General features: G+C 33.2%; 2 protein-coding genes and 1 pseudogene across 2 annotated transcripts; 1 reads left to right on the top strand and 2 right to left on the bottom strand.

The window, feature by feature from the left end:
* Positions 1-6,485: 6,485 nt before the first annotated feature.
* Positions 6,486-10,264, top strand: LOC132056995 (clathrin light chain 2-like). The gene is made up of 3 exons (XM_059449419.1): positions 6,486-6,805; positions 8,647-8,800; positions 9,649-10,264. The coding sequence occupies exons 1-3, from the start codon at positions 6,585-6,587 to the stop codon at positions 9,991-9,993; spliced, it is 720 nt and encodes a 239-aa protein (XP_059305402.1). The 5' UTR covers positions 6,486-6,584; the 3' UTR covers positions 9,994-10,264.
* Positions 10,265-10,947: 683 nt separating this feature from the next.
* Positions 10,948-11,703, bottom strand: LOC132057888 (polygalacturonase inhibitor-like; annotated as a pseudogene).
* A 2,018-nt stretch (positions 11,704-13,721) lies between these two features.
* LOC132056998 (putative serine/threonine-protein kinase) lies at positions 13,722-18,580 on the bottom strand. The gene is made up of 6 exons (XM_059449424.1): positions 18,268-18,580; positions 17,212-17,324; positions 16,446-16,656; positions 15,500-15,737; positions 15,265-15,415; positions 13,722-14,374 (listed from the first exon to the last, which is right to left on the bottom strand). Exons 1-6 carry the CDS (start codon positions 18,329-18,331, stop codon positions 14,015-14,017), a joined length of 1,137 nt encoding a protein of 378 aa, XP_059305407.1. The 5' UTR covers positions 18,332-18,580; the 3' UTR covers positions 13,722-14,014.
* Between the last annotated feature and the right edge of the window lie 5,987 nt (positions 18,581-24,567).

Below are 24,567 nucleotides of genomic sequence, written 5' to 3'. Positions count from 1 at the left end.
TATTATTTTCCTTTTTATTTTAATAGCAAAATGCATTTAACAGCCAGCCAAGCAAAGTCAATTGCGCTTCTAATAAGCTAACAGGAGCTTTAGAATATTTGCTAATAGCAGCCAACCTGCTTAATTTAAAATGAAATTGATCACCTCACATGCACCCTTCACAGTGACTCATTTGGCAGTTTTTTTTTTTAAAATGACGTGGCACTGTTTCGTTTTCACTGGGCCCACATTATTCCACTACAATGATCCTAGTTACACTCTCCGTACAACTTATTTCTTTTCTATTATATATCAGTGCCTAAGGAGGACTAACACCGCATCAAATGCTTGTATTAAAGCTTTATAAATTATACACGCAATGAATATTTATACCAAAAGTTATATAATTTGTACACTTTACACAACTATTTTTTTATCCCACGTTTTACGTATATCATAGTGCGCAATATTTCTTCCTTCTCATGCACAAGTTGCACTTCATAATTCCCCGAACATTTATTTATCTTTTAACAAGAATTTTATTTTGTTCACTTATGACTTTTCACGTTCTTTCCGAATATTTATTCTCTTCTCACGTATAGACTTATGCGGTTCAATTTAATTCTCCTACATAAATTTATTTCCTCCGTGCACTTTTACACTTTTCATTAGTATAGAACAACCGAAAATCGAATTACCGAACCGAGGGTTTCGATATTTCGGTATCTCGTATTTCGGTTTTCGGTTCGATTTTCGGTAATAAAATTAAAAAAGTTCGTCTCGGTATTTCCGAATACCAAAATAATTTTCGCTTGTCCTTAATTTCCTCTGATTGTTCCTTATTACAATGTTATTGATATACCCCTTTGTACTTGTTGATCCTAAAGAGCTTGTCTTTTCTCCATGTATACTGTTTGATTTATGTTGTAATATGTTTTAGTTATATCGCTCTTCCCTCCAATTCATAGTCACTTCTTCTTTGGTTGTTTCGTCTTCTTCTTTATTTTTTTTTTCTTTTTCCCTTCTTATTCTCTATAGTGGAGGCGAGGAGCAACGGTCGACAATATTCTTTGCCTCTCTTAATTTTCTTGGTAGAGATTGTCGCCTTATTTTGGCTCGGTGTACGCTTGGTCATACTTAAATTAGATAAATTTTGGTTCCAAATCTTTTACCTTTGCACTTGGACATAGATATCCGAGAAAGGCCGGATTGTTTCTTACGTGATTATGTTATTGGAAGCATTTATCCTATCGTCTTTAAGCCGTTATATATATAAATGAGCTTGGGGTGATGATCTTCGACTTCAATGTGATATTACCGAATACCGTACCGAACTGAAGTTTGATTTACCGATTACCGAACTGAAATTTGAAAGTTCGGTATTTGGTATCTACTTTCAATTACCGATTACCGAATTACCGAACCCGAACTTTGAAAATACGTAACCGAATACCGAACGCCCACCCCTACTTTTCATATTTTTTAAGAATTAATAAATGAAGTACTCCCTCTGTCCCATATTACTTGTCCACATTACTTGACTTTTCATATTCTTTAAGAATTAATAAATGAAGTACTCCCTTTGTCCCATGTTACTTGGCCACATTAAATAGCCAAGGTGGATGAACACAACAACAATAAGTTGTACAAAAAGCAACTGAAATTATACGCTAAGCAGAGACTAACATTTGTACATTTCAGAAGTTGAACATTAAATCTACCTCTTGTGTGTTTACTTTTTAAGTCCCCACGGGTCCGCAGTGTCTTAATTGCCCTTTGATTTCCTTCATTTGGCATATACTCCCTCTGTCTCAATTTAAGCGTCTACGTTTGACTAGACATGTAGTTAAGAAATAAAGATAGACTTTCAAATCTTGTGGTTCTAAATTAAAAATGTGTATAATATAATAAAAATTCTTTGAATCTTGTGATTATAAACTTGACATGTAGGATATTTGAATTGTCAACTTACTAAATATAAAAAGAAGCTGACATAATCAAAATAAGATAATTTTTTTTTTTTAACAACAAACTCCCAAGTGGACGAACACAACAACAAGAAATTGTACGAAAAATAAATGAAATTGTACTCTAAGCCGGGACTAACATTTATATATTTCAGAAGTTGAACATTAATTCTACCTCTTGTGTGTTTACTTTTTAAGTCCTCGCATGTCCGCAGTGTCTCAATTGTCCTTTCATTTCCTTCATTTGGCATATACTGCCTCTGTCTTAATTTAAGTGTCTACATTTGACCAAACACGAAGTTTAAGAAATAAAGATAGATTTTTGAATCTTGTGATTCTAAATTACAAATGTGTATAATATAATAAAATATCCTTTGAATCTTGTGATTATAAACTTGACATGTAGGATATTTGAATTGTCAACTTACTAAATATAAAAAGAGGCGGACATAACCAACATAAGACAAATTTTAACAACAATTGAGAAATTAAGGGAAAAAATAAGAGGAAAAGAAAAAAAAATATGGAGACTCACTGAGGAGAATCGCAGTATACTTTGCAAAATGTACAAACCATAAAAATACTAAATTGAGTAATCAAATTAATCATGTTGGGTCCCGTGCATTGCACGGGCATAGTTTGCTAGTATGATACTATACATGTGTACATATGTTTTTAGTTGGGAAAAGGGTAAAAAATGCCCCTCAATTTTGGGAAAAGGATTAAAAATATTCTCCATTACAAATTTGAATCAAAATATCCCTCATGTCATTAAAGTTTTCAAACATACCGCTGTCTTAACAGAAATCCACAACATAAGCCGATTTCATTTTAAAACCAATTTCATTTAAACACGACCCAACTAAATAAAAAACGCATATGGGTTGCCCATTCCAGTGCCTAGTGGCTCCAGATGTAGGACTTGCGAACAAGTTGGTCGCATATGGGTTTTTTTTATGTAGTTTGATTGGATTTAAATGGATCGAGTTTAAAAATGAAATCGGGTTATGTTGTGGATTTCTGTTAAGACAGGGGTATATTTGAAAACTTTAATGGTGAGAGGGATATTTTTGACCTAAATTTGTAATAGAGGATATTTATAGCCCTTTTCCCAAAGTAAAGGGCCATTTTTTGACCCTTTTCTCTTTTTAGTTTGAAAATGTTTAACTCATTGCAATTTCATACATCTTCAATACTTTCAAGTATTCCAAATTATAATATTTTTTTTAAGTAAATATTTCTCATTAAACTAGTTTCTTGTAAACACCATTTTATATTTTCTCCTATATTTATTAATATATATGTTTTATTTAGAGTGACGGTTATCTTTATGTGTTTAAGCAGTAATTTAATAAAATCAATTTCTGTTTTAAAAACCCAAAAAAATAAAAAACTTTAAGAACAGAAATGTTCGAGTTCACAAGTTTCTTGTATTGTCCTCAAGAAATTTAACCTCATCACAATTGCCATTAAGGTTAATGGATTAATTCCTACAAGGAAAGAATGGAAAACTATTTTGCAATAGCGGCATCGGTCAAAAAATATTATCAATTAGGTCATTTGACCGAAGCCGACGTCGAGCCAAGCGACAACAACAACGCGAGGAAGACTCTTTTCTCAACTCTTTAATAACTAGAAGAATCATTCTACATAAGAAGTGTTTTCCCTCACCAATGTGAGACAAAGTGCCTTTGCACAAATAAAACTTGTTTGAATTTCATTTTCCACCATTTCTCAATTCACATCACACTCATTTTTAAAGTCCAACAGTGATTAAAATAGAAGAGTCAGCCTTTTAGTCTTTACTCCGAATTTGAAAATCAAATTGCAAAATTTTAAATTGAGATTTTCACACAAAAGTAGTACAAATAACAAGCTTGTTATAAATTATAGTAACTATATTGAATTTATTTGAAAAAAATTAGTATAACATAATTTAACTCCCGCAATCTAATATTAAAAAAACAAGAAAATGAAATTATCATTTTAAACTTGGTGTACTATTCCAAAAGCCAAGGCCCTCTAGCAATTCGACACGTATTGTAATGACTAAGCTGCGATACACGTGATTACTACTACTTCCAAATGCTTAACAGCACTAAATTTCTTCTTTACTGACTTGCCATTTGAGAAACCAAACAAACACAACACAACTGAAACGGCCGTAAAGGACAAAAATATATCCAGACACGACTCCGACGCCAGACACATGTTTTTGTTTCGGAGCCGATAATGTCACACTCCTCAAGTTATATTTTTGATTCAAATTCAAATATATCCAATCCTATTATACTTTACTCTGATTTACCTTTATTTTTAACACAGATACGTGGCGAGCTTAAAATAAATAACTATTTCTAATTTTAAATACTTGATTTACTTTCAAACCCACCCATTTAACCTATTTCCGACTTGGTTAAACGGGTAGGTTTGTAAAGTGAATCGGCTATTTAAAATTGGGGATTTTTTTTTTTTTTTTTTTGTTTCTAAGCTCACCACGTATCCGTTAGTTGAGAATAGGATAAATCCGTGTAAAAATATAATGGAAGGGATATATTCAGGAGCCATTTGGATATGATTTGAAATCATGATAATTTGAAGTGGAAGGTTTGTTTGGACATACAATTTAGATTTCTTAAGTTATATTTTTTTTATATGACATAAAAAGTCACAAGTTAGTGAAAACAATCAAAATTATCCCAGTTCTTATACAATTTTATCAAATGAGCAAGTCATTGTTCATAACAAAATTAATACACTAGCAGTAGTTCATAACAAAATTAATACACTAGCAGAAGACCTTTCTAAAAATACAACATCAATTGATCAAACTGTAGTTCAATAAAATGGAAACTTGAACATGAGTTATAGTGTAAATACTCTTTAATATAATCCTCCCACATGATTCTTAAGAGTACATTTGTTGTAAATATGTTACGAACTTGTAGACGTTTTAATATTTGATATAAATGGTTGATAAACATGATTGGTAAATATATCTACCAACCTATGAATCTATTTTTACAAAATATGAACCTATAGGTCAACTTTTACATTTAAAAAATTTGAAATCATGATTTAAAATTTCAAATCATGCATATTTGAATGATTTGGGATTTCATGCATTTCCAAAGGCTTACTTAAACTATTTTGATAGTACAAGGTAGGGGTGGGTATGGTACGGTATTTGAAATTTCGGTACGGTAATTTCGATTTTCGATTTCTAAAAATACTATACCATTACCATGCCAAATTAATTCAGTATGATTCGGTATTTTAAAGTTCGATTTCGGTATTTTATGATACGGTAAATCGGTATCATAGTTTGTCCGGCTTCGACTTACTTACACTCATATCGTGGAGAATTATGACTTCCGCTATTGTTTCAATTATTATGTACTAAACACCTTACCCATATAAAAATATTCAAAATAAAGTTCAAGAAATCCCCTTCGTAAATTAATCACACAAAACAGACATTTAAATCATGATAGAGTAGTTAAAGTTCAAACGTTTGAACAATTATTTTTCTAATAATACTAGTTTATATATTTGTTAGTATTATAATGCTAAAATATATGAATTGTATATGTAATTATATACTTTGCTATGGTATGCACTATTTTCTTTATGAATACCGAATACCGTACCGAATATGATTTTTTTTAAAAATGCATACCAATTAGCGTACCAAATACCATAATATTGAAACAGGTATAAAATTTTTTAAATTTCGGTATGGTAATCGGTATCTATCATACCATGCCCATCCCTAGTACAAGGTCATATTAGATTGGCTGAAGTCATCGACAGACCCCCGAACTTATCCTGATATTCCATTTAGCCCCCCCAACTGAGATGTTGACCATATGGACTCTCAAACACAAGCTAAACTGTGCCATTTGAACACATCGTGCTAGCTTGACAAATGCGTGCAATACACTGCTTTAAAAAGAGCGTGAGAGACCAAATTTTTCCTTTTTTAAAATTTTTAATCATTAAAAATTAATTTTAAGAAAAAATCTATTTAAATAATTAAAAAAAAAAAACTGAAAAACCCAACCCATCCTCTCTAATCTGAAAACCTAGCCCACTTCGCCACCGCTTCACTTCAAAATCTATTTAAACAAATCTCCGACGAAAAATTGCACCTTTTTTTTAATTATTTAAATAGATTTTAAAATAATTTTTTCTTTAAATTAATTTTTTTTGTTGATATGGCTTGTTTTTATTGGTCTATTTTTTCATGTCACAGCAAGTGAAGCTCACGCACCACATTTGATCTGGACTGGGTTCAAATGGCACAGTTTAGCTTGTGTTTGAGGGTCCAGATGGTCAACGTCTTAGTTGGGGGTCTAAATGGAATATCAGGACAAGTTCAGGGGTCTGTCGATGACTTCAACTTATTATATTCTTTTCCGTAATTCAAAAGCCAAGGCCCTCTAGCAAGCTGACACGTATTGCCATGAACGAAAGCGCGACGTACCAGATTACTACTCCCGAATGCTTAACAGCACTAAATTTCTTCTTTACTGTCTCGATAGTAGAAAGCAAACAAACAAACACACAAAACTGAAATTGCGGGAACAGGACAAAAAGTAAAATAAAAATAAAAATAGGAAGAGTGACAACTCAGACATGTCATCACAGTCAGTACACGACTCGGACTCCGGCGACTTCGAGGTGGTGGACAAGGATGTTACTGAAGACATCTCCGGTGACCATGTTTTTGTTTCGGAGCAGCCGATGATGATGTCTGAAGTTGATCGGTCCACGGGAGGAGAAAATAATGGTCCGATTCTTCCTCCACCGGAACGTATGGTGGCTGAGGAAGGGTTTGCTCTCAGAGAGTGGCGCCGGTCAGCTTTAATTAATTTTTTACTTCTCGGCTTTAATTTCTCTGCATGCAAAAAACATATACTCCCCTGTTTCAATTTGTTTGTATCAGTTACTATTTAGACAATCAAACGATATTTTTTTATAGCATAGTTTTTTCAAATACTTATTGTGGCTCATCTCAATTTATATCGCACTATCGGAATTTCAAAAGTCAACTAAGTTTTTTCTTCTGACACGGAATTTTTTTAAATGACTTTAAACATTTTACGCCGTTAGTTATTGTGATTTATACTACTTTTAACTTGTTTGTAAATATATAAATTTTATTTCACAAAACTTAAAAGCTTCTACGTCCAAAGTCATGGTCAAAAATTGAGAAATTTGATTATCGAAATTCGAACTGAGACAGAGATAGAGATAGAGAGGGAGTATATCCCTCCAATTCAGTTTGTGTGGCTTGATTCGGAGGACGAGGATTCAACTAACTAATGTTCCGTATGAATTCGGACAAGAAAATCTTCAATTTTTTCGAAATAATTTTTTTATATTGAAAAACTAGATAAAAGGTACTACAAGTCACAATAGTTAAACAATTCAAAATATTTAGAAGTTATTTGAAATAATTATGCCCTTTGACCGTCCAAATAGTAATTAGGAGAAACAAATTGAAACTGAGGGAGTATGTGTTATATTCGTATAACCTGATTTGATGGATTAAAATTGACAAATACTGTATTGGATTTTGCGATAATCATACTTGTTTAGGGTACAAAGATGCTCTTGCTACTCACTTTTGCAAAGAGCAAATCTACTCTTTTTTTTTATATTTTTTTTTTGATCAGTAAGCTTTTTATTTGTTATTTTCTTGATGAGTAAGCTTATTTAATTGTTGTTTGTCTATCAAAAGCTAATTTATTTTGTTCGTTCTCTCCAAGAAACTTATTCATGGACTAATTTTAAGTGCTCACCGTGTTTCGTGCCAACTGAACAAGTGCTTCCTTTCCTTTTTATCTATTCTCTTGGAAACAAGATAGTTATAGTAGTTTATAAAACCCATGAGAAGTTCAATTTTCATTTTGTTTGTTTTTCTTTTCCAAGGATAATGTTTTAAAATGGTTAGCAAAGAATCTGATTTACCTCCAATACCTGTAATTTTCTTACCTCGACCAGTTAGTTGGGGAAAATGAATTGGAATTTATTGTCAACTCCTAAGATAAATTCATAAAAGAAGAAAATTCTGCTAATACATTTGGGAGGCCTATGATACTTAGTGATAAATGAGTTCTTGATAAATTCGTTGACGAAGAGAATCCTGTTAATATTTTTGAGGAGGCCTGTGATTACTTTTCATAACTGTGTAGTTTATGAAATAACCTTGCCATGTCATAGTTAGAGACCGATTCAGGATTTTAAGCTAGTGGTTGTGGAGTACCCACTACTTGATATTGACAATAAGTTCAAACTTAGTATATATAAAAAGAAAATTTAAAAATATATCTGCTGTAGCACCCGCTTCCTTCAACGTTTCTGGTGTGTAAATATGCTGCTCTTTTTTTTTTTTTTTGTTAACACCGTGAAAAAAACTGCGTTTATCGTACAATCTGAAGCTTCACCCAGATTTCTGTAGTTGAACATATCTCAGCTTATGCCTATGAAGCTCCTTATTAAGTACTTTGATATTTATCTTATACCAGTTATGCTTTTAAATCTCATTACTTCCAATTTACTATTGTGTAGTGATTTACTTTTTAATTCCCGTCCTGCCTAATTCCTTATGTTGTATGTATTTGAGATGAAATTACAAGATTACATTTCTGGATATCCTTAACTGAGAGGTGTAATATTTGTTTCATTTTTCCAGATTGAACGCAATACGGCTGGAGGAGAAGGAAAAAAGGGAGAAAGAAATTGTTAGGGAAATAATTGAAGAAGCAGAGGAATACAAAGCAGAGTACTATAGGAAATGGAAACTTAGATGTGAGAATAACATAGCTGCTAACCGAGAGAAGGAGAAGGTGAGACCTAGAGCTATAAAAATTAAAAGTCTTTTCTTAAGCATTTTGCTTAAATTCAGGGTTTGTTAGCTACTTTTGGCATAAATTTGCTAGTGCTGGTTTTCCGAACAGTTTCTTTAGCTGGAAGAAAAATTATCACTGGTTTGGCATGTTGCTATATAATTACCTTCTCTTCCTAATTGTCTCAACTCTTCATAATAGATATGAGCTTAGAGACAGGGATGATTAGCCTAGTAAAAGTCCTATTTTAATGCGCTTTTTACATCTTTTGGCCTGTCGGCCGAAATTAATCACGGGCGCTAGCCAAAATATACAAGACATATACCCTAATTATGTATATTATATGCTTATTTATGTATACAATACGTATATTTATTATATACGTAATATACAAAACCTGAACATTTACTGGCTATTTTGTAAATTAGATCACCGAAAGGCATTGGACTATAATTTTCTCTTTTTAATCATGGTACTTCCTACTCAACTAGGGCAGACACTGAGAAAAACAGTTTCTATGTTTATCTGTTTACATTTTATATGAGATAGCACTAGCATTGCATAAGAGATGTATATTAAATTGTGAAAGTGGATATTTTCCAGTTTAACTATTTGCTAAATTTTTCACCAGTGATCAAAATGTGCTAATGTGCTTATAACCTTTGGTCCTAATAATCTACGCTTAGTAGTTGTGCTCTGGGTGAGTTTCATTTGCTAATCTGCGCAGAAGTGACGTCTTTGGTTGTATGAATTGTTAAATCTCTAAAAGTACTTCCACAGTAAGGCAAATTTTCCTAGTCAATCGATGTGGTGCAGTTCATGTGTTATCTTTTTCTGTTTTTTTCCAGCTATTCTTGGCAAACCAAGAGCAGTTCCATGCTGAAGCGAATAAGGCTTATTGGAGGGCAATTGGAGAGCTTATCCCAAAGGAGGTCCCAACCATAGAAAAGAAGGGAAAGAAGAAGGATAAGGAGAAGCAGCCATCCATCATTGTCATCCAAGGACCCAAGCCTGGAAGGCCAACTGAACTCTCTAGAATGCGTCAAATACTTGTGAAACTCAAACACAACCCACCTGCCCATATGAAGTCTTCACCAAAACCATCTTTGGAACCGGGAAAAGATGCAAAGACAGGAACAAAAACTCCCGCTGCAGCTGCCTCTGCAAAGCCTCAAGCTACTGCAGCACCTTGAAGGAGCTTTATCTGCTGATGGACAATGAAAATGCTACTTTGTTGATCTTGTAAAGCAGTCGTCCTTCATGTTAACTTAAATATTATGAGTTTGAGAATAACTCCTATCGGGAAGTGTTTACTCTCATTTCTAGTTTTAGGAGCTAATATGTGCATAGAGAAAAGGATTCTGTCTGTTTCTCTGTTTTCACTGTGTTCATAGTTTCTCTCACCTGTAAACTTAACCTTCAATATCTGAAATTTGGAGTTGTATAGTAGCTCGTTCTGTGCAACTGTCTCTAGTTCCGACCTATATATGATCTGTGATAATTCCCATGATATGGAAAACAGGGAGTTGCCATCGAAGGGTGTGTGGAATGATTAAGGTTCCTTCATTTCCATAGTGGAGTTTTCTACGGTACAAATCTAGAGTAGTTGGCCAAATGGATCCGATTTGGATTCCTGGCATTGGATTCTTGAAGGGAAAAAATTTGATTAAGAACATCAAAAGGAAAGTTAAACATTCGTAAAGGTAAGTAAGACAATCTTGATCACCTGATCTATTGAATGCATCCAACTCCAGAACCTTGAAACTACCATACAAGAGGGAAATAAGTAGTTAAACTGTGAAGTACTGAAGATTCTTCGTTCCTTCCTTATCAGCTACTGCTAAGTTTATATTACATGAGAAGGTTTATAAAAAGGGTAGTCTAATGAGAGCCAATACATTACTCCTTGCCATAAGCCCAAGGGGGACTGCCCAATGTTAGCAGATCAACAATATTCGAATATAAAGAATATGAACACCCGTCAACATTAATCTGATGGCGGAAGAGTAAGTAGCTTGATATTGAAGACAATATAATCATCGATCGGAAGGTTACTTTAAAAGGATAACATTCATAAAGCCCATATTTATGCCTTGGCAGCCTTGAGTTTACTGGCTTATATATCAACATTCAAAGAGAGGTTGAAATACATAGACGTACGACTACAAAAACACACGAAGTAGCCTATACACTCTTAATTCTGAAAAAAAATTAAATGGCAAATGGCAGAGCCAATACTCATGATTTACAGGTGGCAGTGGCGCGTCACACAAGCATTTGGTGTGGAAATACGAATAAAGATCAGACCTCTGCATAAACTCACCCTGTGGAATCTTCCCAGAAAGTCTGTTATAACTCACATTGAAGAGCTGCCACGATTGTTTTGTCTACGCTGTTGGAAGCCTCCCGTAAATCTTGTTATGATTCAAATCCAACCTCGTTAAATTCTCCCCAAACATTAGCTTTGAGAAGTCAAACTCAAACTTATTTCGATCCAAAATCATTTCAAATGTTGTCTTATCTTTGCCAAACAAGAATGAAGGTATTAGAATGAAGGTATTCGTGAGCCTGTTTCAGGGTCTCTACTTTACGGAAACAATATTATTTCCGGTGCCATTATTCCTGCTTCTGCAACTATCCCCTTCAAGCATGTTCCTTGACAACTCAATTGTGTTAAAGCTCCAACCCGCAAAAGAAGTTGGTACAATCCCTGTTAGTTGGTTGTGTCCAAGGTAAAGATACCTGAGTTTTGAAGCTAACTTGCTAAAAGATTCCGGGATTGGTCCAGTAAGTTTGTTCCTGTCTAAACGTAGGAACTTGAGATTTGACAATTCGGAAAGTGAAGGAGGGATTGTACCAACGAGATTGTTGTACGACAAATTAATGTATGTCACTGTAGACATCGAAATTTTAATTGAATTAATCCATACATAATTTGGATTAAATTCTACGTTATTGACACGTTGACCAAATCAAATTTTGGTTAATAAAGTCGAACTAATTATTTAAGTTAAAATAATTACATGACTTGAATGAATTTCAAATTGCATTTGGATTAGTCCATCAAGTTGACAAGCGAAGCCCAATCCATGTTCTTCAAGCCCAAGGTCCGCTAGAATTACTTGAAGACCAAAATACCTCCAAGCTCTAGCTCACACCTATATAAAGGGGTCATATATCCCATTTTAAGGATATCTTGAAAGTGGCATAGCATTTTGACTAGAGGCAAATGAGAGCACCGACATCCACATTAGTCTTCTCCAAAGGTCTTCAACAAGAAAGAGAGTTAGAGAGACGTCTTCTCTCAAGAACAATCCAAAGTGCTGCTCAAAGTTCTTCCAATATTCAACACATCAACAGAAGTTCATCCTTCATTTTGAGAAAGACACTACATTGATCCTCGAATCAAGACGAACAACACGCAGATAAGAATCAAGAGATACATCCAGAGTTGTACTCACAAAAATATCAATAAAATGATTTTTTTCTCACATTTGTTTTATGATTGCAGTTATTTATTTTCTGCCAGCAAAATTTATTACGAACAGATTTTTGGCACGCCCAGTGGGACCAACTCTGCCCTTCTTCTCCAAAATCAAATCGGCAAATTCTCAGATCTATTACTGTGATGGGCTCTGAGAAAAGCTTCGATGTTTCATCCACAAGTGTTATTGTTGTTGCTTGCCGAATGACTCGTAGCATGTTCAAAGCCGGTTGTTTGGAGGAATCGAAGTGTTTCATCTCCTTGGAGACGTTAGACAAAGCCAAACCGGCGATGGCGACTGCAAGATCTGGGGGCAAAACCTCACTTTCGTCATTTGAGAAATAGTTTGGAGATGTTTCTCAAGCATGCTCTAACTTCTATGGGTCCGAGGACTTGGTGGATTCTCCAAACTCTAACATGGTAAGTGCCATGATGACCAATGCGACCAAAGCAGAGGAACAACGCGTCGCGATGATGCAAACTATTGAGGCGTTGAAGAAATCCGTGAAGGACAAAGATCTTGTGGTCCGGCTCTTCTCCGGACCCCGCGCATAGCGGGAGCTTAGTGCACCGGGCTGCCCTTTTTTTAGACATGATGTTTCGCTGAGGCCCATCGAAGGAGAGAACGACAGGATTCCCTTGACGCCAATCATCTATGATGATTATGAACTTGACGATGATGTGCAGTATACTCATGGGACAAAGAATTTTATAGTGTCTGAGCTCGATTTAGCTGCTGGAAAATTGACGGAAACCAAAGATATAGGGGACAGAGCTCTATTTTTGGAAGCCAATGCATCTCGCTCAGTTTCCTGGACTCAAGCTATTTATTTCACAGATGATTACTTTCAATCATATCTCGGCTTTGTAGAAGGGGGCGGCTTGGATATGGATGTTTTCAACTTAGCAGATGGAAGCATCAAGGCTCACTATGAGGGCATTTCCCTTTGTCTTGTTTGCCCACCAACTTGTGTCGCGCCAACTCTTTATTGATTTAGAACTACAATTGTAATTCAGAAGTAAATATACTTATAGCAGACATTCTTCTTTTATGACCGCCATTATTGTGTACTATTACAATCTTTCACCTATATGCCACCATGACCGCAAAGATAGAAATCAAACTCTGTAAGATGGCATATCGTTTAATCTACAAAAGTACCTGTACAATCATGTGTAGGAAAAAAAAAATAATAATTTTAGAATCACTTATAGGCTGTTCCATTTCAAGCAGCTAGAACAATACTTACAAGGTAGACTGTCCTTGATCCTGTCAACTGGATATCTGCTAGCGGTGCAAGTTGCACTGAATTTGGGTGGGGTTAAAATGTGCTGAAACACTAATAAATTGACCTTCTACGGTGCAAATCTTGATTAGTCGGGCTAGTGTGGATTCCGGGCATCGGATGCATGAAGGAAAACAAAGAAGTTGATGAAGAACATCAAAAGGAAAGTCAAACTTCCATAAATCAAGTAAGGTATTCTTAATCACCTAATCTTTTGAATGCATCCAACTCTGGAACCTTCAAACTACTATACAAGAGGATATAAGTAGTTAACTTTTGAAGTACTGAAGATTGTTCCTTCCTTCCTTATCAGCTACTGCTAACTTTACATTACATGCGAAGGTTTATAAAAAGGGTAGTCCAATGAGAGCCAATCTATTACTCTTGCCATAAGCCCAACAATATATAAGTATAAAGAATATGAACACTAGTTAACACTTAACATTATCTAGGAAGCATTTGGGTGACACTCTGAAAACTATCAAACTTTGTCGATGTTGCAAAAGGATTTACAGATTGCATCCCTTTCTTCCCCGTGGAAGATGATTTCTGTAGACTACCATAACTAGATCTTTTCGAGCTACGTGGTCTATAGACTCCTGGTTCAGTTAACAACTTCTCATTGAGATGGACTTCTTTAGACAACATCTCAATCACTTGTTTCATCTTAGGTCTTTGAGTAGGTGCTGCTTGTGTGCAAAAGAGAGCAACTTTGATGAAGCGCAGTAATTCAGTTTCTGGATACTCTGTTAGCTCTGGATCTACGATATCCAGAAGCCGCCCTTCTTCTCTTAGCTTCCATACCTGCAAAGGATAAACCTTAAAAATTAAAGTAACATTTACAATGTTTTCAAATTCAGCTAATAACTGGCCCGTCTTCTTTGTATCCAAACCTATTTGAGGACTCACAGACTTCCAAGGGTGTGGTCTAGCGGTCAATATTGAACTAAATGAAAACCACGGGAGGCGAAGGTTCAAATTTCAATAGAGACAAGAAAACACTAGATGATTTCTTCTCATCTAGCTAATCGTTAGTGGATAGAGTTTATCTGCTACATTTGCTGATGGAGATAAAGGGTAAGGGTATCTGGTAGAATAGTCAAGATACATGCAAGCAGGCTTCAAAACTATCATTATAATAAAAATAAAAATAAATAAGTATCCTGTCCTTAACTTCAACAGGACTTGCTCAAGAGTTTTCAGCTAATGCAAGACCTTCAGAATCCATCTCTTAGCATCTTATTTTTTTCCTCCCTTTTTCCACACAGTGAGTAATCATGAATTAATGGTGGAGCCAGAAATTTCATTAATGGGATTCAACTTTTATAAAATATGTTATATCAAGCTCCTCTTTTAAGTCATGGGGATTCAACCTTGTATTTATCATGCATTTTATTATTTTTGACTTGTAATATACATGTATAATAAGTAAAAATTCTGAGCAAAAGGGGTATCATATGAACACCTTGCTTGAATATGGCTCTGCCGCTAATCATGATTTAATATTTACCATTTTCATATGACCTGTGATTGATCCAACATATATTCGATTAACTTGGGAAAAGTTAAACCATGTAAAGTCAGTGCCGGAGACCATCAGATACTGATATATAGTGATTTTTAACTGACTTGCATCTAAAACATTACTACTACTGATGAATCTTGAAGAGATAAAGCTAAAAGTATAGTCCTACCCATTCCACCAGAACCAAGAGTTCCACTCCAAATGCTGCTTTACTACTGCTTCTTCCACTTATGATTTCAAGTACAAGAACCCCAAAACTGTAGACATCAGCCTTTTTCGTGAGTTGTCCAAACAAGGCATACTCGGGAGCAAGATAACCTCTGAATATAAGAGAAGATCGATAAATTAATAAGACGAGACTAGAGAGGCAAAATGTTATTGAAATGAAACTCAATGGAACTCACATTGTTCCTGCCACTTGCGTACTAAGATGAGTCACATTTTCAGGAAAAAGCTTTGCCAAACCAAAATCTCCAATTTTAGGATGAAGGTTTTCATCTAGAAGGATATTACTGGCCTTAATATCTCGATGAACAATTGGTGGTGCTGCTTCCTCATGAAGAAATGCTAAACCAGATGCTACACCTAAACATATAGCAACTCTCTTTGGCCAATCCAGGGAAACACGTTTACTTTTAGAACCTGCAATGACAAATTTACATGTTGGTGGTTAGTCATAAACTTGGATGACATAACTTGAGAAAGTGAAAGAAAAGATAATATATCTCAGAAAACTTCTAACAACTCTCATGCAACAGCCCAAGTCCAACTGTCAAGGTGTTGTTTACTCTAGCCTAACCATGGTTTGTCCTTTAGGACTTTAACCCAAATGGTGTCTCAACAGTTGAATCCTTAATCTCGTCTTTTATGGCCCATAACTTTCCTCTCATATTCCAGTGTGGAATTTGCCTAAGACGAGAGTTCACAATGGATCTCTTTTGAATTCAACCACTAGCGGTTCATGAGCTGTTACATTTTCTGCCTATCGACATATCCATGAATTGTCATGAAACGCAAACTTGGGGGTGGCAAAGTTAGCCCATGAAAACATGACCCACGCAACTAGCCCAAGTTTGGAAATGACCGCTCATTTATTAACTAAGCCCATTTTTCCCCGTCGAGATTCAGTCCAATCCGCTCATTTACAACAACAACATTCCCATTGTAATCTCACAAGTGGGGTCTGGGGAGGGTAAGATGTACTCAGACCTTACCCCTACCTTTTTGGGGTAGAGAGGCTGTTTTCGATAGACCCTCGGCTCAAGTCCAATCCGCTCATTTGACACCCCTAAAATCACGATGACATGTCCTTTTGGTTAAAAATAAATTTTCCAACTTTGTGAAAATTACCAAGTAAAGCACTGGCAAGGCTGTTATTCTCCAAGTATTCATATATCAACATTCTATTGCCACTTTCAACACAACAACCAATCAATCGAACAAGATTTGGATGTCGGGTGTTTGAAATCATATTAATCTCTGTCAAGAATTCCTTGGTCCCTTGTTTTGATTCAGCAGAGAGACACTTAATGGCAACACGAGTTTCATCTCTCAAAGCTCCCTACATTTAAAGAACAAAGTTGCATTATAGATACAGACAAAATTTAATGAAGCAAAAATCAGAGAGTGGAAATTACTAAAGATTTAACTTATATATATTCTGATATCAAAAAAACAGTTTTCACTATCAGTGTATTTTAAGTTGTAGGACGTAATCTGCCCCATTTTTAATTTTTTTTTTTATAAGGGTGATTTCTGAACCAGCTTATATGCACCTCGACTATTTCATCGGGTACCTACTATCTCCCACCAACACAGGTATGAGGTAACTCTACCCACCAAGGCTTAGGCCGACGAAAAGAAATCATTTAGTGTTTAATTTTGCATCCGGTGGGATTTGAACCTAAAACCTGATTATGTTCTCCACTTCATTAACCATTAGGTCACACCTTTGTGTGTCCTTATTTTCCAACCACTTCTAATGCACTAAGTTATTTATAGTTATTTTTAGGTAACTTGCTAGCAGACAAATTATTCTAAATTGTCAATGTTTAGAAGTTAAAGTCATTACTTAAGGACCATTAAACGCATGACATCACAAACAAGAGATGATTACCTTATAAACAACTCCAAAACCACCACCTCCTATCTTATTAGATGGAAGGAAGTGCCCTGTTGCTGATCTCAACGAGTTATATGAAAAAAGCCTCACATCGTTGGTTGTAATCTCTAAGCAATTTGAACACAAGAAGAATATGAGAATGTGAAGTACTTCTCAAAGTTGAATGTAATAAAGTACAATAGAAAAGAATTATGGGAAAATACACAAATAAAAATTAACCATTCAAACAGTACAACATCTTTGGATGCAGAGAAAATTACAGAGAAGCGTTTCTTTTAGTGTTTTGTGCCCTACAGAAAGGATTCAACATCTGAAAATTCAGAGACACAATCGCAGACGGTCTGTACAATTTGGAACCTCCCAATCGGTAATAAGTTCCACGTTGTAGTATCTAAATTCCAACTCGAGCTTAAAAAGCTGGTTCTAACCACTATTTTCAAGTAAAGTTTTTCTATCACAAAATTTCAAACATTTTTTCAAGTAAAATACATATTCAAACTATGTTGCTTTCAAAAATGCCGATATGTGCGTGTCGGGTCCTCCAGAAATAGTATATTTTTGAAGGATTTGACGCTGGTGAGGCAACATTTCTAGAGAGTCCAAGCAACATAGTAATCAAACACAAATTCAATTTCCAAATATTCTTTTTAACTTCAAATACAATTTTTTTTTTCAAATAAAGTACCACCATATCTCCAAATGCCTACTTAGAGACCTGGAGAGGTGAATACATAGTATTGAACAAGTTGCTCCAAAACAAAGTGAATACGTATGTTATTTCTACACTTGCACGGTTTGTTTTTGACACAAAGACAAAGATAGGAAATGTATGACAGGATCTACAACAATTCTAACACTCCGTTAACTATTTTAGAGTTTTCAAATAGAAAAAATCAGGCTTAAAAGTCAGTAAAGTTGAAATATCTTAATTCAACTCTAGAAAATAATTTTTTTAAAAGTACTCTAGTTAGCATGATTTTGTTTTTTGTACCATGTCACTAAGAAAAATCTTGAAAGACAACAAATAAGAGTTATGACTGCAGTACTTACCTTGGACGTGAGTCTCTCTTATGTCTTTGTATGATTGCAATACCCCAAAGCAACTCCAACCCATTATTGAAATATTCAAACTTTTTAACACTTAGCTTCTCTTCAAAATTCACCAAATAAAAAAAAGGGAAAGACAAAAAATAAGAATCAACTAGGAGATTTTGCTCAATGGGAAAAACTTCAAACTTTTGAGACTAATATAACTGATTTCTTGGTGTCTTTTAAAATTGAAAGCCATTAGTGAGAACAACGTTGAAATAAAAGCATTCTGAACGACACGTACAACTTTATAGTTGAGAACAGATAAGTTTATATATAACTTTTTACCTGGTAATAAATGCTGCCACTACTATAATTAAATGTATTTATAGTTTCTTGTAAGAGAAGGAGTTATAAAATGAGAGAGAGAGAGAGGGGTTGTCAATATGACACAAAAGAGGGAACAGACAAGCTGCCTTGAGGTTGACTTTGTATTTTCAATTTGCATCTTTCTTTTTCTTTTTGGAAAAATTAAAGAGGAGTACTTCTTCCGTTTTAACTTATGTGATTTAATTTTTAATGTAGTAGTATATTTTTAGTGTCTAACATTATTTTGTCCTTAGTGACAACCCCTTAGGGGTCGTTTGGTTAAAAACAAAGTTATCCAACCTTCTATTTGGAATAACTAATTGTATGATTTGATATATATTTTATCTTAATTTTAGCTAATACTCACAATTAACTATCTGACAAATTTGTTCTCAAATTCTAGACTAGGATAATCTCCCTAATCCCAGTAATCAAACGCCGCCTTATAGGAATGACATGACATATTTAACAAAAAAAGATTTAGATATATTTTTGATATATTTTACTTATACACATCTTTAATTTAAATTTATAAGATTCAAAAATTTCTATATAATTTATATTTTATACTCAATCAAATGAAAATACATAAAATAAAGCGGAAGGAGTAGTATATTTCAGGAAGAGAAATAAATTTCTCTTTCTTGTTATTGACAATCTTTATTAGGATTCCTTGCCATATCTAAGAGAGAAAAGCACTAGATTTGGTCCACCTAAATAAGTCATTTTCAACCACCAGCTTACTTTATGTGCCTCTTGTGATGATTGGTAGCAGGAAATACCGAATAAATATCCTGCAAATGTCAAAGCACAAAGCTAACACCTTTTTGTCTTGATTCAAAAAAAAAAAAAAAAAAAAAAAAAAAAGAAAAGAAAAGAAAAGAAAAGAAAAGAAAATTCTCATCCTAATTTAAATCACACAGTACTATTTTTATTTATTTCGATACAATTTCATTAGTATAATAATTATTTTATACAAACCATATCATAAGTAAGTCAAATTAATATTCAAACTATATATTCAATCAAATAGTATATGATTACATAAAATAAAACAGATAAAGTATTTTAAATAAATAAAAGAGAAAGAAGCATTCAAGGGGTAGAACGCGCAAAGATGGTATATTACGTGACTACTAAATTTTCAGCTATACCATTTTAAAAAAGAAATTTAAAAAATTGCATCATTCTTAATCCTTTAACTAGATTGGGTAACCATATCCATCTAAGATTCATGCAATACAAACCAAGATGTAATGTTGGAATGAACTTTCCATTTCCATATCTTAACTCTGTTAGCATAGTTTCTCACGAATTAGATCTTGACTTGTGAGAGTAATTAAACCAAAGAAGTCAATTATCCACACTGACATGTTTTTTTTTCTTGTCTTATTAAATGCGATTGATAATTAAAGGCCTAAATCTTTAGGTTAGAGACGCAAGTAGTTAGATTAAGTAAAAAAGTTAGATTCTGACTTAATTATGGTCAAACTTCTTATCTTTCAATATTCCTTGAGCAAATGAACAAGAATAGTTTCTATTCGATCCATATGGTGTTTTTAGTTTGAACACACCTCCTAAGAAATCACTGACCTTTAGAAATTAAGAAACCTTTTCACCAAACTACCCTTAAAGTAAATAGTACTAATTTTAATATGGTTTCTTGATTACATAAAAATTCACTTATCTAAAGAAAAAGTAAATTTGGGGAAAAACAATAAATATCTTTTTGATTATGTAAAAAAATATTTATCTTGGACTACACTAAAAAAAAATATTTATCTTGGACTACAGTCAAACCTCTCTATAACAAAGATCGTTGGGTCCAAAAATTTTCAGCTGTTATAGAGAATGACTGTTATACACTTATAACAACATTGACATTTAAATAATATTTATTGTTATAGGCAAAAAGATGCATAAAATTTAATTTTTATTTTTAATTGTCAAATTCTAAGCTTAATCACACTTGTATAATGAAGGAAAGTCGTTTGAATATATATATATATATATATATATATATATATATATATATATATATATATATATATAAGTAATTACTACGTGGTAAAGTTTTTCTAATAGATTTTCCTGATGGTTTTAATTACATATTCTGGATCTATTATATCTAATTTACATACGATCTTGTTATTTTTTCAATGTTTTAAAGGTTTTTCTCCTATAATTTCTATTTCATCTAATATTTTTATTATATTATCTAGATCTTTTTGATATTTTATTACTCCTATTCTCTCTATCCCTGTTTTAAAATTATATAATTCTTTTCTTGTCTTCTTTATGGAGTTCTTTTGCTTTTTCTATAGCAATATCTACTTCAAAATTTTCTTGTATTAGTTCTATATTCATTAAAGTTGATTCAGTAGTTTCATTTTCTTCTAGAGTACTTTCTTCTTCTATGTCTCTTTGTGGTGTGTAATTATAATTGGTAAATCTTATTGATGTCTCTCCTCTAGAGTTAGTGTACATTAAGTGAGACTACATAGAATCTTTCTTATTAAATATATATATATATATATATATATATATATATATATATATTGATATGATATTTTGTTTGTTATAAATAGTGTGTTAAATGATAAAATATTTGGTCAAAATCTTTACACTTATTATTGGTAATCATAGATATTCTATTTCTGTAAAGATGGTTAATTATATATTGCCAAAAAAGAAGATAGCTGTTAGGAGGGGGGTAACTTTACAAAGAACGTATTGTTATAATAGTTGACTGTTGTTGTTATAGGTGAAATGTTGTTATAGAGAAGTAAAATATAACATAAAAAATCGATCCTGAAAAAATTTGACTGTTATAGAGAGGTGCTGTTATATGCGAGTGCTGGTGTAGAGAGGTCTGTCTGTATATATAAAATCTGAAAATACCATATATATGGACTGGTGGAATCGAAACTAGAAAGGGAATTTCAGATGACTAGTTAGTTTAATTAACTACATCCTTTTCATGAGGTAATTACTCCCATCACTTACCACTATAGCAAAGTTTCTCACGAAATTAGATATCGACTTGTGAGAATAATTAAACCAAATAAGTCAATATGCATTATAAGTTATAGCTTTTTTTTTCCTTCTTATAAATCTTATCTTATTACATGAACGGGTAAAGGTCTAAATCTCCAATTAGGTTAGAGACAATAGTAGTTAGATAAAAGTAAAGGAGTTAGGTTCTAAATTAATTATGATTCAAATATCTATCTTTCAATACTTCCATGATCAGCAAATGAACAAGAATATTAGAAAAAGGGAACTTCACATGATTACTAGTTAATTTACTTGAGCACATTTTTTTTCCATGAGGTAATTACTTCACATGCGTAGGCTTTGGTATCTTATATGAGTACAATAATCAAGAATTTCTATAACTTTTTTTTTTGTTACACAGGGAAGGTATGTAACTTATAATCATAAAAGAAAATGGTTTAAGTTATATACATTGACTACGTAATGAAATTTTCACACCATTATATAATTTAACATGTTATAATAAGTCCTATACCATTTATTCAAGGTAACCAATCAAAGCTATAAAATAAAATTATTTGTAATTGTCTTTTTAATAACATGATTCTATAAATGTTTTTGTGTGTCTATGCGTAGAACTTTAATTAAAGAAAAAGACCAAGTGTCAAGTTCCCCTACAATCACTTGAGCCCCCCTACTTTCTCTCAGAATTATTAAATTTTATGTGATGCTGCCACAGTTATAAAGCCAATTTCAAGTGGGCATATTTAATGCTTCCTTTTATTGATCCGCTGGATAAGGGGCACTTGACAAGTTAATCAAATGGTTGGCAGCACTCAATATAGTGGATAAAAGGGAACTTTACAAGTCTTGTTTATATGGGTGATTAATTTTTTAAAACTATGACATGATCAATTAATTAGGAGCTTTAATTTTCCCACGTAAATTAAAGTGATATTAGTTCGACTCCAACTAATCAACATGGGTTAGGAGATGTTAGCCCCGTTAATTATCTAAATTTTATGCGGCATAAAAGCTTTTAAGTAATCTGGTGTATGCATAACTCTAGATAGGAAGGTTTGAAAGTCAAGGATTAGGGTAGAAGGTCAATGTGTAGCCAAGTATTGTAGTACTTTTATATAATATTACTATTTAGTACTTGCACAATTTCTTTTGCTTCGTTTTTATTTGTTACCTGTTGCTTTATTGGTTGTGTTTATCTTTCCACTTTGTGGTCATTTTTTTTCCTTTTTAACCTGTTTTGGTAAGTCGAGAATCTATCTGAAACAATTTCTGTATACCACAAAGGTAGGGTTAAGGTCTGCTACTTTGCGTACATCCTATCCATCCTAGTTCCCACTTGTGCATGGGATTATACTGAGTATGTTGTAGTTGTTGTTCGTTGTTGTATGCATCAAATTAAGTGATTATTTAATTCATGGAGAAGTATTAATTCGTCAGAAATTGAGATGAGATAGGAGTAGCCGAGTAGGACATATGATTAAATTTTTTCCTTCTCATTTATCATAAATCATCTTAAGGACTACTAATAATGTGTTTTACTCTACATTTGAATATGTTTTCGTTTCATATTGTAGGAATGATGTGTGATCACACCATATTTACACAGAGTATAAAAGTAGATGAATAAATATTGATTTTTTCCTTATATTTTTATTTAACATAATGTGACAAGCAATTATTAATCAATCGAAAAAATGTTAGAACATATTATGCATTTATCAGTTTGTTTCGTAACTACACCCATTTAAAGATTTGACAAGTTCAAAAGAAAATTTCGTTTGCAAAGGCACAACAATTTGAATAAAAGTGTTACAAGTTTGAATTATTGTCCAATTTGATCTTTTTACCTTCTAAAACGAAAGATTTCAGAGTACTTTTTTCCTTAAGTCTCTATAAAAAGAGAGTATTATTGTACAAAGTTTGTAAACCCCTTCTTTTTCCCTTTCATTTTTCTCTCTTTTTCCTCTCCTTCATGTGTCTTTTTTTTTTTTTTCCAAAAAACTTTCTTATCCCACTTCTTTTTGGTAGTCTTTTGGGCCGTCTTTAAGAAGAAAATGGAAGTAGGTAACGAAGGCTTATAGACAAAAAGTTTGAAATTTAAGCCACATATAAATAAGTAAGCGCGTTGAAAGATTTTGAAAAATATTGACTCCACTTGGAGAAAATGAGCTGCTTTTAATATTATTATCATCATATTATTCAATTGCAACTTACCTATCATTGCATTTTCAAAATAAATTCAATCGATACTCTAAGAATAAATTAATGTTTCACATTGTGGCACATAAAGGTATATATCATTCATTGGCTACTCAAGTACGAGGTGTCGTATTATTCTACTCATATATTGAATTAGTCTCGAGTTGATTCAATACTTAAGTTTGAGAAACTTTCTTCTATGAATATTGGATCATCTAGTTAATGATGATTTTAAAAAAATAAAAATAAGTGTCCTGAAACAACTCATTCATGGAAAAAGATCCAGTCAAGTATAATTGTGTCAAGTAATATTCAATGGTCTTGTAGATCCATGCCACATGTATCTTTTTTTTTTTTTGGTAAATAAAAATTTTATTAACCAACTTGAGAATTACAAAGCCAAATAGGTACAGACCACCTATTTCCTGAATATAGGAGACCTAGAGCAAACATATGAGTAGATCATAGTTGCTATTTTAAACAGCAAAACGAGCTAAACATATAAGTATTACAATTCATCCTGCAGAAACTAAGCTAAAAGGAAAGCAAGGCCCTGTGTTATGGAGCCATTGTCTAGCCTTCTACATGATCAAGGCATGGTATTGAGAGTCATCAAAGGTCCTTGCCATTTCTGAATAAGTCTGCCGTGAATGTGGATATGGATAGCAATTTCCATGCATACTCTATCTGGTTGAAACAGTCCATTGTTGAACCTGATGCCATTTCTTTCCC

This window comes from Lycium ferocissimum, chromosome 5, assembly GCF_029784015.1.
Source record: "Lycium ferocissimum isolate CSIRO_LF1 chromosome 5, AGI_CSIRO_Lferr_CH_V1, whole genome shotgun sequence".
Lineage (NCBI taxonomy): Eukaryota > Viridiplantae > Streptophyta > Magnoliopsida > Solanales > Solanaceae > Lycium > Lycium ferocissimum.
The sequence above is the reverse complement of the archived record's forward strand: the minus strand, read 5'-3'. Positions and strand labels throughout refer to the sequence as shown.

Coding starts and splice junctions, on each gene's coding strand:
- LOC132056995 (XM_059449419.1), top strand. CDS start 6,585: ATGTCATCACAGTCAGTACACGACTCGGACTCCGGCGACTTCGAGGTG. Junction 6,806..8,646: donor GCTCTCAGAGAGTGGCGCCG/GTCAGCTTTAAT, acceptor TCATTTTTCCAG/ATTGAACGCAATACGGCTGG. Junction 8,801..9,648: donor CTAACCGAGAGAAGGAGAAG/GTGAGACCTAGA, acceptor GTTTTTTTCCAG/CTATTCTTGGCAAACCAAGA.
- LOC132056998 (XM_059449424.1), bottom strand. CDS start 18,331: ATGGGTTGGAGTTGCTTTGGGGTATTGCAATCATACAAAGACATAAGA. Junction 15,738..16,445: donor CCTTGCCAGTGCTTTACTTG/GTAATTTTCACA, acceptor TTGTCATTGCAG/GTTCTAAAAGTAAACGTGTT. Junction 14,375..15,264: donor TCTTGGTTCTGGTGGAATGG/GTAGGACTATAC, acceptor TATCCTTTGCAG/GTATGGAAGCTAAGAGAAGA.